This window comes from Amblyraja radiata, chromosome 25 (genome assembly GCF_010909765.2).
Source record: "Amblyraja radiata isolate CabotCenter1 chromosome 25, sAmbRad1.1.pri, whole genome shotgun sequence".
Lineage (NCBI taxonomy): Eukaryota > Metazoa > Chordata > Chondrichthyes > Rajiformes > Rajidae > Amblyraja > Amblyraja radiata.
The window spans coordinates 18,369,279-18,387,533 of record NC_045980.1 but is presented as its reverse complement, the minus strand read 5'-3'; the positions used below and the strand labels follow the sequence as shown (position 1 = coordinate 18,387,533).

General features: G+C 37.6%; 1 protein-coding gene across 1 annotated transcript in view; it reads right to left on the bottom strand.

The window, feature by feature from the left end:
* Window positions 1-18,255, bottom strand: part of LOC116987363 (ABC transporter B family member 1-like) — a 118,977-nt gene that overhangs the window by 58,078 nt on the left and 42,644 nt on the right. Inside the window, exons 12-16 of the mRNA XM_033043344.1 lie at window positions 17,058-17,148; window positions 11,941-12,108; window positions 10,951-11,012; window positions 9,270-9,396; window positions 4,185-4,318 (exon numbers count right to left, since the gene is read on the bottom strand). Coding sequence (XP_032899235.1) covers window positions 4,185-4,318; window positions 9,270-9,396; window positions 10,951-11,012; window positions 11,941-12,108; window positions 17,058-17,148 — 582 coding nt within the window. The remainder of the gene's footprint in view (window positions 1-4,184; window positions 4,319-9,269; window positions 9,397-10,950; window positions 11,013-11,940; window positions 12,109-17,057; window positions 17,149-18,255) is intronic.

The following is an 18,255-nucleotide window of genomic DNA, read 5'->3' as shown; positions in this document are numbered from 1 at the left end:
ACGTCACCTATCCATCTTCTGCAGACAAGTTGCTTGATATGCTGAATTGCCCCAGCATTGTGTGAAAACTCAATAATCCAATACTTGCAGTTTCCTGCGTCTCTGAAATAATAATGTACTTGTAACTGATGATAAGTGGTAACTTGCAACTTAAATCTGCACCTCACTTAGTCTTTTGTGGAATGACCTGGTTTGGATAAGAACCATCATCATTTAGTTACAAATAAAATTCAAATCAAACTGGTCTTGACAAATCAAACAAATCAAATCGTGTCTAAAAATCGTGGAAACTGAAATCTGAACCCAATTTTCTACAACAAAAATGGGGGCAACACGGTGGCATAGTGGTAGAGATGCAGTCTTACAGCAGCAGAGACACTGGTTCGATGCCGATTACGGGTGCTGTCTGTACGGAGTTTGTACGTTCTCCCCGTGACCCGTGTGGGTTTTTCCACAGGTGCCCCAATTTCCTCCCACACTCCAAAGACGTACAGGTTTGTAGATTAATTGGTTTGGTAAAATTGTAAATTGTCCTAGTGTGTGTAGGATAGTGTTAGTGTGTGGGAATCGCTGGTCGGCGCAGACTCAGGTGGCCAAAGGGTCTGTTTCCAGGCTCTAAATTAAACTAAAAATAAACGCGAGGTAAATGAAATGAAAAAATAAAAAAAATACAGATTTTTAACTGGGCAAGGCTCTTTCCCCTGAAAAAGTAAACTGTTACTGCTGGCCCGCGTGGTGAATGCTGAGCCATTGAATTCTTTCAGATAAAAACGATGATTTTGGCTGGACTCGAGATCTCCACACACAGTTGCTGTATTCCGTTAATAAAGGTCAAAGTCATCGCGCGGTCTAGTTTTGATAGCTCAGGGGGAATGGTTTGGAATTTTCCAAATTAACTTGCCTTTCTTCATCTGACCTGGGATTTAATCGATTTTTTTCCCCCCCATCGCTCATGGGAGATTACATGGCTTTTGGGTGGAGTGGTTAATGTCCAGAGTGTGGTGCAGAAGGCACTGCAGTCATGTGGGTGGGTGGATCGTTCAATGTTTTTCCTCACCATTATGCTTCATGTTGAAATACTGCAATAATCACAAGCCCCCAATGATTAAACACGCTCGAGCTTGCCTGTGTTTATAATTCTTCTTTCACAACCAACAGCTGTTCCAAGTATTCAGATCTCTACAGATATTATCATCCAGAGCCCACAAATTATTCAAAGTGATATGAGCTGAGAACCAAACATTGCGTTAGCACTAATCCGATTCCTTCAGTAGAATGTACTGCGGTATTCCTGGTAGGTAATCCTTTTTTTATTACAAATACTTCCAAGTGCGATTGGAAACAAAAAGGAATGCGAAAAACCAATAAAGAATTCTTTTGATCCATTTGATCATAATTGAGTTATAGCTGCTCTGAATTTATATTCTCACCAAGAGGTTATTTGCTCTGTCCACTCTTCTGTTCTTTAGAGCCTCAACCCAAGCTCTTTTGGCACATTTCCTGCATTTATCGTAAGCATTTAACACGCTGATACTCTCAGCATGTTAAATACTTCATAAGTCTCTCTATTTCTCCAGTCTAAACAAGCTCCACTTCCCATAACCCTTTGATGCAGCTTTAATAGTTATATTTAAAATTTGTATTAATCAATTTCATTAAAATCCATATTTCATTTTTACCGCTTCCTTTCTACTCCCTTATAAACTTACTAATGGAGTTGAACATTTCGTGTCAAAGCAAATTCACAGCTTATGGCTGGTCGAGCCAAAAGAAGAATTCATGTCAGTGTTAGGAGTTCACTACGAACAAAATTATAAAGCCTTTTTAACCCGAAAGAAAATAATGTGAAATAAATGAAGAATTGGAGTCTTGAACTTCCAGTTACAGCAAAGGTTAAAACAGAAAATCCCAATTTAAATCTGAGGTAAGATTAATGGCTTTGATTGCCTTTCGCATACTACCATTAAGGACTATTAATATGCATTGGTTGTATCTGCTCGAGACAATCCGAGGCTGTAAAAGTAATATGCAAATAGAAGCAGGGATGGAGACACAAGAGATTGTAAACTTGAGCAAAAAACTAAATGCTGGACGAATTCAGCGAGTCAGACAAATAGAAGCATTTCTGATCACTTTTGTGATGGTTTTCATCTTGGAAAATCAAAACAGATACCAAGTGCAGATACAAGGAACTGCAGGTGCACGGGTGATTGAGTTTCCACAATTAGATTTATGGCATTAGGTTCCAGAGAAAGATGGTAGGGGCATGGACTATAACAACATTTAAAAGACGTTTGGCCGACTCAGACATTACAAATTTCATATGGGATTATAAACCCCATAGAATACAAAGAACACACCTTAATAAACGAAAAGAGTGGGGGGGTCTAGCGCTCCCTAACTTTATGTATTATAATTGGGCAGTAAATATTAAAAATATGATTCACCTGCTGGACAATTCTGCCCAGCAGGCGGACTGGATTGTAATGGAAAAAGGGGACTGCTCCCCGAGTAATATAGGAGCGATTATCCTCTCACCAATAAATCTGAATAATAAAAATTATAATAAAAACCCAATTATACATAGCACAATTAGAACATGGAAACAAATAAAACAGAATCTAAAATTAAGAAACCTATCTCTCTCTCAATACCAATAGCCAATAACCCATCGTTTAAACCATCAATCATAGACAAATCATTTATACATTGGGAAAGAATGGGAATCAAAACGCTCGAAGATCTGTATGAAGTGGGAAAATTACTATCATTTCAACAACTACAACTGAAATATAATTTGAAAAATAACCAATATTTTAAATATCTTCAAATTTGTGATTATTTGAAAAAATACACAAAAGACTATCATAATATGCCTTCCGACTTACTGGATGAAGCAATGAAGACAAAGGCGGAATCAGCTAACTTAATATCGTACTTATATAATATCATTTTAAACATAGAAATACCCACAACAGATGGAATTAGAAGAGACTGGGAACAAGAATTAGCTATAAAAATTTCAAAAGAGAGCTGGGATAATCATTTACTACAGGTGCATAAATGCTCGATCAATGTACGACATACGCTTATCCAATTCAAAACATTACATAGACTATATTATTCAAAAACTAAATTAAATAAAATCTTTCCTAATGTTTCACCAATCTGTGATAAATGTCTGTGTCAAGAAGCTACCATAGCGCACTCTTTTGTTTTTTGTACAAAAATCCAAAAATTCTGGCATGGAATATTTGATATTTTTTCAAAATTAATTAAAATAAAACTGGTACCAAAACCAGAATGGATCATTTTTGGGATATCGGAAGGTATCCCTGAATTAAACGTGTATCAGAAGAATTTACTCAATTACGGGCTAATAATGGGAAAAAAGCTCATACTTAAATTCTGGAAAAATGCGCCCACACCAACAATAAAAATGTGGATATCAAATATGTTTGAAACATTACATCTGGAAGAGATGAGATTCCTCTTAGCAGATAAAGCAAACCAATTCCAAAAGACGTGGTCTACGTTTATGGACCTATTACAAGCATGAGGTGCAATAGTAATTTTAAAAATAAATAAATAAATAAATGGTATCAGGACCTGGCATTGGGAGATAAAACAACAAAAACAGACTTGGTTGGTAGTCTTTCTGCGGAGTTTAATGTTATAATAGAGCGATTGTCCTTACTTTCTTTTTCTTTCTTTTCTAGGGTCTACTTTCTTACTTTACTTCCTTCTCTAACTTCTTTTCTAAGGGGCTTTCTTTTCCCAACACTCTCTTGCACTTCACAACTCTTGCGCACCTTCTTTACTTTCCTTACTTCTATCTTTTTCTTAAAGCTTTAAAAAAAAAAAAAAATGAAGCGGTACAAAAAATGTATTAAGATATATGTGTTGTGTGTTATTGTAATTTACCGTACTTCTAATAAAAAAAAATTTAAAAAAAAGACGTTTGGCCAAGTAAGTGGATAGGAAAGGTTTAGAGGGATATGGGCCAAATGCAGGAAAACGGGACCAGCTTAGATAGGGCATTTTGGTCAGCATGGATGAGTTGGGCCTGAAGGCCTGCTTCTATGCTTTATATTTTGAAATGTTTTATACAAGCATTTTATTTTCCAAAACTCTGCATGTTGCCGCTGCACAATCAAGCTGCAGCACAGTTTGTAATATCCTACCTCTTCCATGTTCGCATCTCTTCCATATGTTATGTTTTTCTTAATAGATGTTGCAAACAACGTAGGCTCCTGACTAACGATCGATATCTTCTGCCGGAACCACTGAGGATCCAAGCTTTGTAGATTGAATCTTCCTAATTAAAAAACACATGAAATTATTTTAAAGTTTATTGATCAATGTAAACTTCCAAAAACAACAAACTTTACTACTAACATATCACACAGATACCAAATGCATACACATAGAACGCCAGATGCACATTCCCTCCACTGGTGCTGCCTGACCTGCTGAGTACTCTTGCACTTTGAATATGGGGACCAGTGGTATTATTTTCAAACCCCAATTTATGACCAAAGATGCTGAAACATTGTAATTTCCTTCTACCACGATAAATATATATTTTTAATGTCTGAATCTCAGTTGAGCCTGATATTGTGGAGGAAAGAACTGCAGATGCTGGTTTACACCAAAGATAGGCACAAAAGGCAGGACTAGCTGAAGTCACGCAGCATCTCTGGAGAAAAGGAACAGGTGATGTTTCGGGTCGAGACCCTTCTTCAGACAGAGAGTCAGGGTAGAGAGAAACTAGAGGTATGAAAAGTTTGAGAACAAAACAGAGCCGGTGCCGACGACGCGGGAATGGCAGAGATCACAATGGTCCATTGTTGGCTGTGGACAAGCCGAGGGATCCGAACAGTGAAAATCACAAGACGACTAGGGTGGGGGATGGACGGAGAGAGAGGGAATGCAATGGTTACTTGTAATTAGATAAATGAATATTCATACCGCTAGGTTGTAAGCTGCCCAAGCAGAATATGAGCTGCCGGTCCTCAAATCTGCATTGGGCCTGATATTGTGCTCACCTGGTGATTGCTGCTTTCAAAAACTGTTTCACAACGCAGAAATAAGGATGGAAATTTAGCCAATGTTACAATCCCTTTCAGTAGAAGGATCCAATTGTAGTCCATTGGCTGCCAGCCCTATTGACATCCACTAACTTATTACAACACTGAACCCGAGGTGAGCACTTCTACACGCCAAAAACTGTGCTATTTATTTTGAAATATTCAAGTTCTATCAAAATATCATTAACATAATTTACCCTGTTTGTTTTCTCCATAAATGCTGTTAATCAGTTGAACCTTTTTGCAATTTTCTGCTTTTACTCAAGTAAATTGCATCCAAAACTATACTTGCTGAAAGGTTTCTTCAAGTTGTTGCCAAAACTCATGACCAGAGCAGCAAATGCAAAAAACTGGCTTTGAACCAGCACAATCGTGCAAAGTAACTTTCAATGTTAACCTTGTAAATGTTCCTTGAAACAATGAGATGGTAACTTGAAGTAGATTGAATCAACATACGTGCCACAAAGGATCAACATTTTTAATCAATGACAATCTACTATCCCCGAGTGAAAAATAATGTAAAACAAAAGTATTCACATTGTTTTGGGGGACAGAAATTACTTGGTAAACTGAAAAGCTTTACAATGTCTTGGGTCCCGAAACAATGAGCTTAATATTCAAAGGTTCTTCCAAGAAGAGAGCAAATGGCTGAATCTCCGATTGGTGAGCAATACATCCTGTGGCGTGGCTTGTTTTATGGGTAGAGCCAGCCTTCAGCCTTAGGCCTTTTAAACTGGTGCAAAATATTATACAAACGCAATCTAGACTGAAAAGAATTTCTGCTTAAAAATGCGAGACCTTTGAGGAGATTACGCCAAGTTCGGGGACAAATTGTGGTGAAATGGATCAATATAGTCAAACAAACCACCTATTTATATCTACAGTGAAACAATGATTATCAGGCATAACAAGGGGAAGCCCACTACAGGTAACTGAAATTGATGGATAATATTCCGTTCAGTGCCAAAGACCCCAATTGGAAACAGACTAACTGTTGAAAGACGCACATCAAAAATGAAAAACATATCCCAAGTCCCTAGCTTAAGCCAAAATACACATGAGACCTTCACTGATTTAAGCATTTGACCCAGTGCGCAAGTGGAATTCCAAAGATCCAATTTGATTTGTAAATGATTGCAAATGAGAAATAAAAATCTAAAGGACTGCTTTGTTGTAATTTTCATTTACAGAAAAATGTGCTTTACGGTTAAATAACAGCAAAGTTACGAAAATAGGAATGTGTTCAGAATTAAATCACAAAGAATAATTTGAAAGAAAAAAATGGCTCAAACTCTTCCCTAAAGCAAATAGTTTACATATTCTCAAGAATACATTGATAACACAAGGTTTGTTCACATCCTCCAAACAGATCACACTCTGATGACCTGGAGGAAATATAAGATGCAATTAAATCAGGCACCCAAATTGCAGCAAATTGTCAAGCTTCTATCTTTCTTCCCACCCTCCTCAACATTTGAACGTCATATGTGCAGGGTACAAGCTCAAGTTGGAAACTACGCAATAACAGAATAGTCCCAGTAATGTGTTGAAATCTAAGTGACTTTTATAAATGAATGCTTTTACACAAGGGCGGCAATGTTTTCATTATTTTTTATAGAAATTTCATTGCTATAAAACACCGCTGGAAAAAGCGGAATGTGCAGATTGTTTTAATAATCATACCAGAATGTGAAAATTTTTACATTTTCCAACTTGAAACAAAACTGCCATGGAACTGGTGAACCTTAAATAAATAGCACCCTGTATGTTGGGTTAGACCAAGAAAAAATAAGGTTATATGCAAGATTGGAAGAGGCTCTGGAACATATTTGTCAATAACTTCAAGTTTTCAATTTAGTCAATATTTTGTTAGTTTTACATTCTCAGCACCTCTTGATTCCTTAAATGTAAGAAATGTCATATCTGAGTGGATAGAAGAGAGAAATCAGTGAATGCAATCTCTGGTTCTGCATCATACAGAGAAAGATAGCGACTACATCAATCAATGCAAAGTTTACAATAAAATGGTTTGGATATCTCCAAGTTCAATTGTGCTGCTATAGTTCCCCAGTAATCCTGCCAAATATACTTAGTTGGTCCAGCAACTCACTTGGGGTAAATTAACCTGTTTTGAAAGAGGATCCATTACAAAGGACATGTGCACAATATTCTTAAAATAAAGAATGTAAATAACTACATAAAATAAACTATTGGATATATCATAAATAACTAAACCTGAACCAGCTAAACTTAAAAAGCCTGTAATTACTAACTTACATTGATCTAAATCTATCGCTCATTAAATTAATGCACAACGTACGAATGTCAGAGCAGTATCAGACACTTAAGCCTGTCGACCATGTCCCGGCATTGTGAGATTGTGATTACAGTCTGACACAACACATACACCTGTTGTGTTTCACCCCATATCCTGAACAGCATTTGGTTCTTAAAATTAGATTTTAATTTAATATTTAACTCAGTATCTATAGCCCTTTGCAAAAAAAGTATTTTGAGATTTCTGCAGACTCTAAATTATTCCTAGACTTCCTCATCAGCCAAATGACTATATTTTGTGCCTTCCACCACAGTGGAGAATGCGGTGCTGGATGTTTGTGTTAAATTTTCATTGTGTATTGTGTGTTCTTTTTTATTGTACCGCTGCTGGCAAGTTCATTTCACTGCACTTTGTTGCGTAAGTGATGAATAAATCTGATTGATTGATGTTTTTCACTTATCCTAATGATTGAGAATCTGAATCACACATCCTTCAGCTTTTTCAGTCCATAACATACAATTCTAATTTCTATCCCTTTCCCAGAATTCAGATATCTCTCGAGTAAATCTGAGTTTACTTGTTCCAAGGTTAACATCTCTTTCCTCATGTGTGATAGTCAGAATGTGTTCCACAGCTGCATCATTGCTTTAAACCCCTGCATTCCACTTCTCATGATGGAAAAGCCAGCATCCAATTCACTTTAAAAATAAATTATTGCAATATGCCCAGGACATTTATCATCTCTGTACAGGGGTCTCAATGACAACCCGGACCTCCCCCGCTGCCAGTTTTTCAACATTTTTAATCCACAAGTGATGGAACAAAGTATTTTCCAAGTTCATGATCTTACATTTAAAATTAATAAAGACCAGCTCCAAATAGATGTGGACCTCTGACAACATGCTGCATGTGGTTTGGAATGCTGGCCGCCATTTCATCATTGAAAGCAGTCTTTGGTCTTTCAACTTTAGAGAAGCATCATGGAAACAGGCCCTTCAGCCCACCGAGTCCGCGCCGACCAGCAATCCCCTCGTACACTAGCACTAACCTACACACCAAGGACAAATTACAATTTTACAGATGCCAATTAACCTACAAAACCTGTATGTCTTGAGTGTGGGAGGAAACTGGAGCACGTCACAGGGAAAACGTACAAACTCTGTAAAGAAAGCAGCCATAGTCGGGATTAAACCCGTGTCTCTGATGCTGTAAGGCAGCAATCCTACCGCTGCGCAACTGTGCCACCCCGGCCATACATAGTTTGATTGCTGCAAAATTTTCAGATCAGGTTTTGGAAGAATGGTCTAACTTAGAGCCTCTGTTGATGATTTCATTGTTGTAGAAAATCCTGGACCATTATCTTTACTTTTTGTTGTTGTTCATTGCAGTATTTTTATGATTGAAGTACAAATCTTCATTGTACGCCAAGCAGGATGTTCGTGAAAACAAAAAAATGCTGAAAATGCTCAGATGGTCCGCCAGCACTGGCAAAAAGAGAAACATTAATTCTGCAGGATTTACTTTTTAGCATAAGCAACGACTGTTCCCCACATTACTTCTCCTTATTTCTCCAATTTACAATCTTTACCAAAGCTAATTAACCTAAAACCCGTACATCTTTGGAGTGTGGGTGGAAACGGGAGCATCCGGAGATAACCCATGTGGTCACAGGGAGAACGTACAAACTTCGTACAGACAGCACGCTTAGTCAGGATCGAACCCGGGTCTCTGGTGCTGTAAGACAACAACTCTATGGTGCACCACCGTGCTGCCGTGTTCTTAGACTGTTTAATATTTTTCACCATAAAAATGCTAATTAGATTCAGCCTGTTGTTGGCAGCATGTAGGACTTAAAGATATGTATAACTGAATAACAATTAATTTTTTGAGAAATATCATACCGAGTAATATTCTTCCAGAGTCTGGGTCGTAGAATCTCTCTATCAGATTGACTATAGTTGACTTCCCTCCACCAGATGGACCAACCAGTGCGACCACGTTACCCGGTTCGATTTCAAAAGTCAATTCCTACAAAGTGAACGTTTCCATTGATCACAGAGACATCGTACTATGCTCTAAAATTATTCCTGCAAGCGCGACAAGAGAAAATACATCATATTTTAGATGCTCATGTAGTATCACTTTTTGATGCAGAAGAGCCTCACATCTGCACAAAAAATAATTTAGTTTAGTTCAGTTTAGAGATACAGGGCAGAAACAGGCCCTTCAGCCCACCAAGTCCACGCCGACTAGCGATCCCCGTACACTAGTACTATCCCACACAATAGGGACAACTTACAATTTTTACCGAAGCCAATTAACCTACAAACCTGTACGTCTTTGGAGTGGGAGGAAACGGAGCACTGGAGAAAACCCACGCGGTCACAGGGAGAACGGACAAACTCCATACAGACAGCACCCATAATCAGGAACAAACCCAGGTCTCTAACGTTGCTATGCAGCAACTCTACCGCTGCGCCACCATGCCACCCCTAATTAATAATTCGTTAAAAATTCTTCATTACAGGTTTTTCACTGTAACACCTTTAAGCAAATCACCTGTAAATGCTGTGTTATTTAGATGGGGTGGGAGAAGTGCAGTTACAGAATTGGCAATCGTTTCTTTTGCTCATGCAGTACAACTGCCTTGCACAAGTTACACAGGAGTTTTCTAACAGAATTTTAAGGTCAGAGTTGAAATGATCAAATAATCCAATAGTGGACTAGGACCAAAAAGCTATTATAAAAACTGCTGGACTGTTGCAAAAACTCAATTTCTACCTTAATGAATTGAAGTCGGTGTGCCTGTCCTGACTGGGTGAGATGTGGCTCAAGTCCAACACTGCCAATCTTCAACTCCAATGTCCTGGACTAGAACTGATTTCACCCCAAGAAAATGGCACTGGTACAATTGAGCATATTTATGGTGGTGGTCCATTGGCTTTGCACTACCACTTTAAAGCTAACAGCACTGCGATCATTCCACCATGCATGTTTTCCTGTTGAAGATAGACACAAAATGCTGGAGTAACAATAGACAATAGGTGCAGGAGTAGGCTATTCGACCCCTCGAGCCAGCAATGCCATTCAATGTGATCATGACTGATCATCCACAATCAGTCCCCCAATCCTGCCTTCTCCCCATATCCCTCGACTCTGCTATCATTAAGAGCTCTGTCTAGCTCTCATGAAAGCATCCAGAGAACCAGCATCCACCACCCTCTGAGGCAGAGAATTCTGCCTCAGCGGGTCAGGCCGCATCTCTGAAGAAAAGGAATAGGTGACGTTTTGGGTAGAGACCCTTCATCAGTCTAAAGTTTTAAATGCTGCAGCATTTTGTGTCTATCTTTGGTGTAAACCAGCATCTGCAGTACCATCATACATATGTTTTCCTATTGATAATTTCTCCATTTTTGCCTCACTCCCTTAAACCAAGTCCAGTAATTTAACAAGATGAAATCATGCAGTCTCTTCGAGATCTGAGTGATCACCTGGTTCCTGAAAGAGGATTGATGGGCAATCTTGAACAGCCTCCTTTAAAAGAGATTGGGAGTTTGAGAATTTGAGGTAAAAAATACTGACCTTCAAAACCCGGGACGCCTGTCTGGTTGGATACGTAAAACTGACGCTCTGGAATTCGAGTCCTGTTTTTTTTGTACACAAATATGGCAACGTTTTTATTATGACTTGGAGAACAAATTAAAGCACAATTCCAATATTCAATCATTATGCATTTTGGGTGTCAGATTGAGAAACACGTAAAAAATAAATCTGCCTATGCGTCATTCTCAGATGTAACTTAGAGTACATTTTTCTTGATTCAATGAAATGACAGAGCTCCAGGAGCACTGATTTACAATGAGTGAGCAAGTCAAATTATACTTAACAAAATAGTATAACACACAATATGTCTGTGCTGACCATGATGCAAGGTTAAAATAATCTTCTCTGTCTGCACATGATCCATATCCCTCCATTCCCTGTTTATGCACCTACCTCTAAATTACTCTTAAATGCCTCTCTTGCAAATGGCTCTTGCAAATTGGAATACTTTGAAAATCCGCAATCTACTGATTCAATGTTTTATTTCCAGTCTGGTTACTATATTTTGAAGGGATACAATACGGCAGGGTGATAAAGTACAGGAACAACATTAACCCATGGTTACATTTTGCTTTGGTCACAGATTAATCTATATCACAGACGGCTGTGGTGACCAAGACATGGGGTATTTTTAAGGCAAAGATTGACTGGGTCTGGATCAGGAATGGTATCAAAGGTTTCAGAAAGAAGGCAGGAGAATGGGGTTGCGAGGGAGAAGTAGATCAGCCACGATTGAATGGCAGAGTAAAGTCAGTGGGCTGAATGACCTAATTCCGCTCCTTCTTCCAAGACATATAGGTCAAGACTTCTTACATACTGCTCCTATAAGACATAATATGGTCTTATTAACTGGTCGAAAACAGTGATTTGCAGATGAAACTTTCTCAACAAAATAAGTATTTTTTGAGCCATTAAATCTACAAGAGAGCAGCTCGGCTAACTTAATTAGAAATTTAAAAATCCACTTACGGCCTTCCAGGGAATCAAGGCGATTCCCACCCACACAGGGGATTTTTGGCTTGCGATCCAACAGTTCAAAGATACGAATAGAGGCACCAACAGCTTGCATGAAGTCACCGTAGAGAGATGCCAACATTCCAAATGCCATAGCAACATTCATCGAATAAACCATAAAAGCTAATTCAAAAGCAGAAAGCATGCAAAATTAAAATAGATTAGTTATGGAAATGATCTTTTGAATGCAAAGCCACCCTATATTTATATTTCTTTTAATATCAAATTGAACATTTTACTTAATTTGTGCAGTATTATTAGGCATTACACACCGACAGAAATATTTCCTTATTTTGAGCAAAGTAAGAACTGGAGCTCACAAATCAACATTAGGAAATGAAGTCATTACTAAATAGTATATCACAAGTTTTCAAACAGATATTCAAACTGAGAAAAAAAAAACATTCAAATTAAAACTGGAAAAGGACCAAAAAATGATTTAAACCTTTTCCCAAATCTGTTCTATGTCTGTCAACACTAAAAAATCCTGCACATCTTCAGCAAGCAGTAATGCAGCTGTCATATTCTGATTTTAACCAAAACTCCAAAAAGTATACAATATAATGATCAAAGCTGAAGTTTATTGTGTCTGCACCCAGCAAGTTCCATCATTGAATGAGGTACTAGCAGGAATCAACTTCAACCACCTACTTCTCTATTTACTTTAACTGTTCCACCAGTGATAAGCGAAAAGGCCATTTATCTTTAGTAACTTTTGCAGTGGAACTACCAAACTAAATATCTAAACCTACACTGCCTGGTTCTATCAATGTGTACGCCAGTGAACAGAATGGAGTTCTACATTCTATTCAATGCAGAACAAAGACACTTTGAACAGATACATTTGTATTATGGATTTGGTGATCATAGAATTTGTTGTCAGTGTGCTCTCTGAACATTAGACTAACAGTTAAAAATTGCACAACATTTGCATAAAAATCGCATAAAAATCCCATTCTCGTGTGCTCTCCAAGTGCTTCAGAAGTAAGCTTTATCGTTCCATTAACAAACTTCATGAGGCTAATAAATTTAAAGGCAATTGCCCAAATTCAATATTGTTCTAGATGTCAAGAAAATATGCAACAGAAACAAACATTTCTGACCATTGTTGCAATTAGTTCTCATGTATTACAAACAGATGTGGTTTGTACCTGCAAAGTGTGATTTCAAGTCTATATGTCATCAAGTTAAATACAAAGTGCAGAAAAATCAAAGAACCCGAGCTAAAGGTGATTATTTTTTACTCTCTAGTCTTAAGACCACAAAACATATGAGTAGAGTTAGGCCATTTGGCCTATCGAGTTTGCTCCGCCATTCGATCATGGCTGATCTATTTTTTTCCCTCTCAATCCCATTCTTGTGCCCTCTCCCCATAACCTTTGACACACTTCCTAATCAAGAACTTATCAATCTCCGCATTAAAAACACCCAATCGCTTGGCCTCCACCACCATTTGTGGCAATGAATTCCAAAGATTCACCACCTCTGACTAAAGAAATTCCTCCTCATCTCCATTTTAAATAGTAATGAAATGTTGCCAGGATGTGTCTTAGTTGCAAAATGCATGACAAACCAAATCTAGCTAAGTCATGCTTCATTAGGACAGTGACATTTATCACAGCAATGGAAGGTGTTATTGTAAGGGGTACTTGCTCACCAATAACTTACTCAGTAAAGTACAAACTGGTGGAGGAACTTGGCGGGTATCATAGCTTGGTTGTTAAGAGTTTAGTTTGAGTTGTGACAGGATAACAAGGCTCCAGGTCTCAGCACAATTGTGATCTAAAAATTCTAAACTTGGTATAGGGTAGACAGTCATTTCTTTCCCCCAGAGAGGAAATGTCAAGCTGAAGTAGCTTTCAGGTGAGTGGACCAAAGTTTAAAAAGATGTGCGGAGCTAGTATGTTTTTATTTATTTCTTTTTTCTTTTTTTTAATAAACAGAGTGGTGGGTGCCTGGAACACAATGCCAGGTGGTGGAGGCAAATACAATAATAACATTTAAGAGACTTTCTGATGGATACATGGATTTGCAGAGAATGGAGGGATTTGGATCACATGAGGCTGAGATTAGTTTAACCTGGCATCATGTTTGGCATTGGCACGGGGTGGTCAAAGGGCCTGTTCCTGTGCTCTACTGTTCTATGTTCTATGTTATGTTAAACATGGAGTTGAATTCCAGAAGATAATCGAGAGGGAATGGCCTTGACATCAAGGCAGCATCTGATTATGGGTCGGGAAGAGTGAAGCCAATGAGAATCTTCTCTAGTTGGAATCACACCTTGCCCAAAGAATGAAAGTTGTGATTTCCCAAAAGTTAATCACGTCAGCCCATGGCTCTCAGGGTACTTCGAGGCAGTGATCTGCCCAACCTTCTTCAACTACTTCCTCAATTACCTTTCTTCCAGAATTCAGATAAAGTCCATGTGAATGTGAATGACAGGGCCAATTGTCCCATTTTCATATTGCAACAGCGATGTGCAAGGTTTGACGAGCAATAGATAAATCTGAGTAAAGCCAAGTTTTGCAGTGATAGAACATTTTGTTATTCCCATTATTAGCTGTTTTATTCCTTGGCAAATAGACCGAAGGCAAAAATATGAACATGTCAATTTTTGCAATTGTTCCACACTATATAAAACTCTGCTGACACAGGACATAAAATGCTGCCTTAGACAAAATGATTAATAAAACCTGCAGTTTTCCCCCCAAAGACAAAGACATATTTGAACAATCAGTGGATAATTATGAAATTTAACATTTATAGCTTCAAGATTTATCTATCTGCTTTGAGGTTTAAGTTTAATTAAAATCACTCATCCTTAATCTTCATTATCCAAAGCCTGTGGCTAATACCATAATGCACAAGAGTATGGTTAGTTTGAAAGGTTTTCAATACTTGTAAAAGATCATGAAGAAAGCTATTCATTCTGAAATAATCACACACCAAGGAAATCAAATTTTAATTCTTATCTAACGAGTTTTAAAGTCATGACTAAATTTAGAACTGTTGACTTGCAAAAGAACATACATACATTTTCAGAAAGTGTTGAACTTCACGTTTCATGACTGTTTATTAACAATCCAAATGAGGGGGAAATTTTAACAAAAACAATATAGCAAAAAAATCCTTATTTTGTGTGCCTGTTCCCGACAATTTCAGTTAATGATCAATGTAATCCAAAAGATTTCCACTTTATTTACAGTTATCATGATGGATCAATAAAATCGACAGGCCACTAAATTCTATTAAAGCACAAATCAGAACCTGAATACAGCCATACAAGACTAAACAACAAGGGCTATTTTTAACACGTATTAAACACAAAAACTAAAGATTACTCAATAAAATACTGCGTCTTTAATTTATAGATATATTAACCAATTAACGATAACATAATATCTCAACTTGTAAGAATCTATTGTTATCCGAAATGCTCCCATCACCTGTCAATGTATTTTTTAAGTCTTGCAGTATGAAAACAAGCCCTTCTGTCCAACCAAAATACCCCATATAAAACCATTCCTATTTGCCAGTGTTTGGCCCTTATCCATTAACCTTTCATATCCATGTATCTGTACACCAAATCAATAAGCACCTGGGTTTGAACAGGGACCTCCGAATCTTCAGTCATATGCTCTACCACTGAGTTATACTCCCAGAGTTCAGTGTAACACGTTTACAACAAAGCCTTCACAGTGATCATAACACTCTGATCAACATGAGCTCTGGAGGGCTTCCATGTTAGAGGCATTAGTGGTGAAGGAGGAGATGGAGGGGAAAGAGAGTGGGGTTGAGGAGAAATGTTGGTAGTAATTGTGATTTTACAAGTTTACATTGAAGGGAAAGGGTGGGGAAGTAATTGCTGTTTTACAAGTTTATATCGTCAGTTTTCATTATATTCATGGACAATGAATTTGATAATTCAATGTTTGAAAAATTAGGATGGAATGTATATCTTGAGTCAGAATTGAATTACAGCAGTGCACCATTGTAGTTACATAGTGACCCCTCTAAACTGATTCATCTGAAGTCTGCAGATTTAAAAAAAAATCTGCAGGCAAAGCTAAGAGGGATCGACTAATTTTGAATACTCGTTAAATTCTGGAAAGTGAAGGAATGTATAGTGGGTAAAGCTTTCTATATATCATTACAGTGGTGCCTTCATTATCAGCTTTCATGTGCGACATTCAAATCAGACATATGATACAGCAACATTTGAAATAAAATTGATTTATTTCACACAGATGATTGACAATAATGCACAGCATAGTGAGATGCAATCCTGTGAAAGGGTTTAGAGAGATAAGTTTTGATGAATAAAGGGGGTGTTAATATTGAGGAGTTGTACATGGTTGGGCAGTCCACAGTAAACACCATTAAAATACATCACTCTCTAATTAAGTTATTTTTATAAATCACCCATGATAGTATCATTTACATAAAGCTATTTATTCTGTGATTATTAATATGGTTTAGAGTCAGTTTCCCACTATTTTTTCCTGAGATATCATCTTTAATAGCAATATCAATTAAAATGTACAGACTTAGTTCAGGCAAGTGGTGGTGAGGTAACAAATCATCCATCTTATTATAAGGGGTGGCACAGTGGCGCAGCAGTGGAGTTGCTGCCTTACAGCGCCAGAGACTCGGGTTCAATCCTGACTATGGGTGCTGTCTGTACGGAGTTTGTTCGTTCTCCCTGTGTCCGCTGGGATTGTACTGGTATACGGGGGGGAGGGGGGGGGGGAGGGATTGCTGGCCGCCGTGGCCTCAGTGGGCTGAAGATACGCACTGTATCTCTTAAGTCTGATATCTAAAATCATTGAATGGTAGAGCATAGGATCAAAGATTTTCTATTTATTTTCTTGTGTAAAATACATCTAACAAAATACACATCTTGATCCCACTGAAGATTAGTTCAAAATTCCAAAAGCCAATCTAAATTTCTAGCTAAGATTGCAAAGGGGCAGAAATCTGTTGAGTGAATTATTGCAGAACCAATGATATACAGGTACAACTATTTTGAATCGCCTATATTCTTTGCTAGGAGAAAAGTTTCAATCACTTACATGCCAAAGTACCAAAGGAAATCCCAGGTTTTCCATGTCTTTCATCAAACACGAGCTTCGAACCGTACCACAACACAAGCACGATAGCACCCTGCGAATATTAAAATAATCCTTGTTATAGCCTAATGGGATGTTACATCGATTGAAGATATTCAAACTCAAGGCATTCTTCCTGTCTTACATTTAAATAGTTACAAATTGTATGCATTTTTTTAGAATTCCAAAATCTTGTTTTAATTGTAGTTTAATTGTGGACATTTCTAGCAGCTATTAAAGCTAAAAACAATATCTATTACAATTATACTAAAACATGTACAGAAAACTACTACCTATTGGCACAATTGAAGAAAACCTGCTCACCGACTTTTATTTTAAAAGTGTACACGTTAAAAGTGCAACAAAGCGCAAAACCACAAAAGACAAATGCAAGTGGGCTTTAAAACCTGAATTGGCAGTGGGAGTGATGTGGAGACAGATCCTCAGCCTGAAGACCATAGTGTACTTGGCCTAATTACACCATTCCATTATGATTTGCATCACTCACTGGTGAAGAATGGCTGATGATGTGTTCAATAACACACTGATAAGTCATGCCAACTGTACAATAGCCCAGTTTTTAAAATCAAGAAAATTGGAAATGTCCACTTTGTGTGAACCTCTATAATTGCTTTGTTGATGTCATGAGGATTAGGAATCAGCTCAAGAGAACCTCAGTTTAACTGAAATTGGGATGTCATCTATATTAGGTATTATTAAGATCAAGGATTATATTTTTGACAGTATAGGTGTACACACACACATGGGCAACATGGAAAATTGCTGAATATTTTGGGAATAGAGTTTAATAAAAAGTGCCTTTGCAATTTTTGTTATGAATTGCTGAATATTGTGTTAACTTACATTTTCAGAAGCATTGTTTCCAGCCTCCCCCTGCAAAATCACCCTCTTGTTTACGATTATCACGCCATAACTCCACATTCACTTCCATTTAATGGCCCCATATTAGTTTATGCGCAATGCAATCCTTCTGCCACTCTCTGCACTTTGAAATATATTTCCATTCCCTTGTAACTCAAATATATTTCTTCCTGCTCAGTTCTATAGAACTAGAATGAATGCCAGTGCTATGTTTTCACTCTATAATTTGCTATTAAGGTCATGGGCCAAGTTAAGGATCTGTTGGTCTTTTCCTTACCAA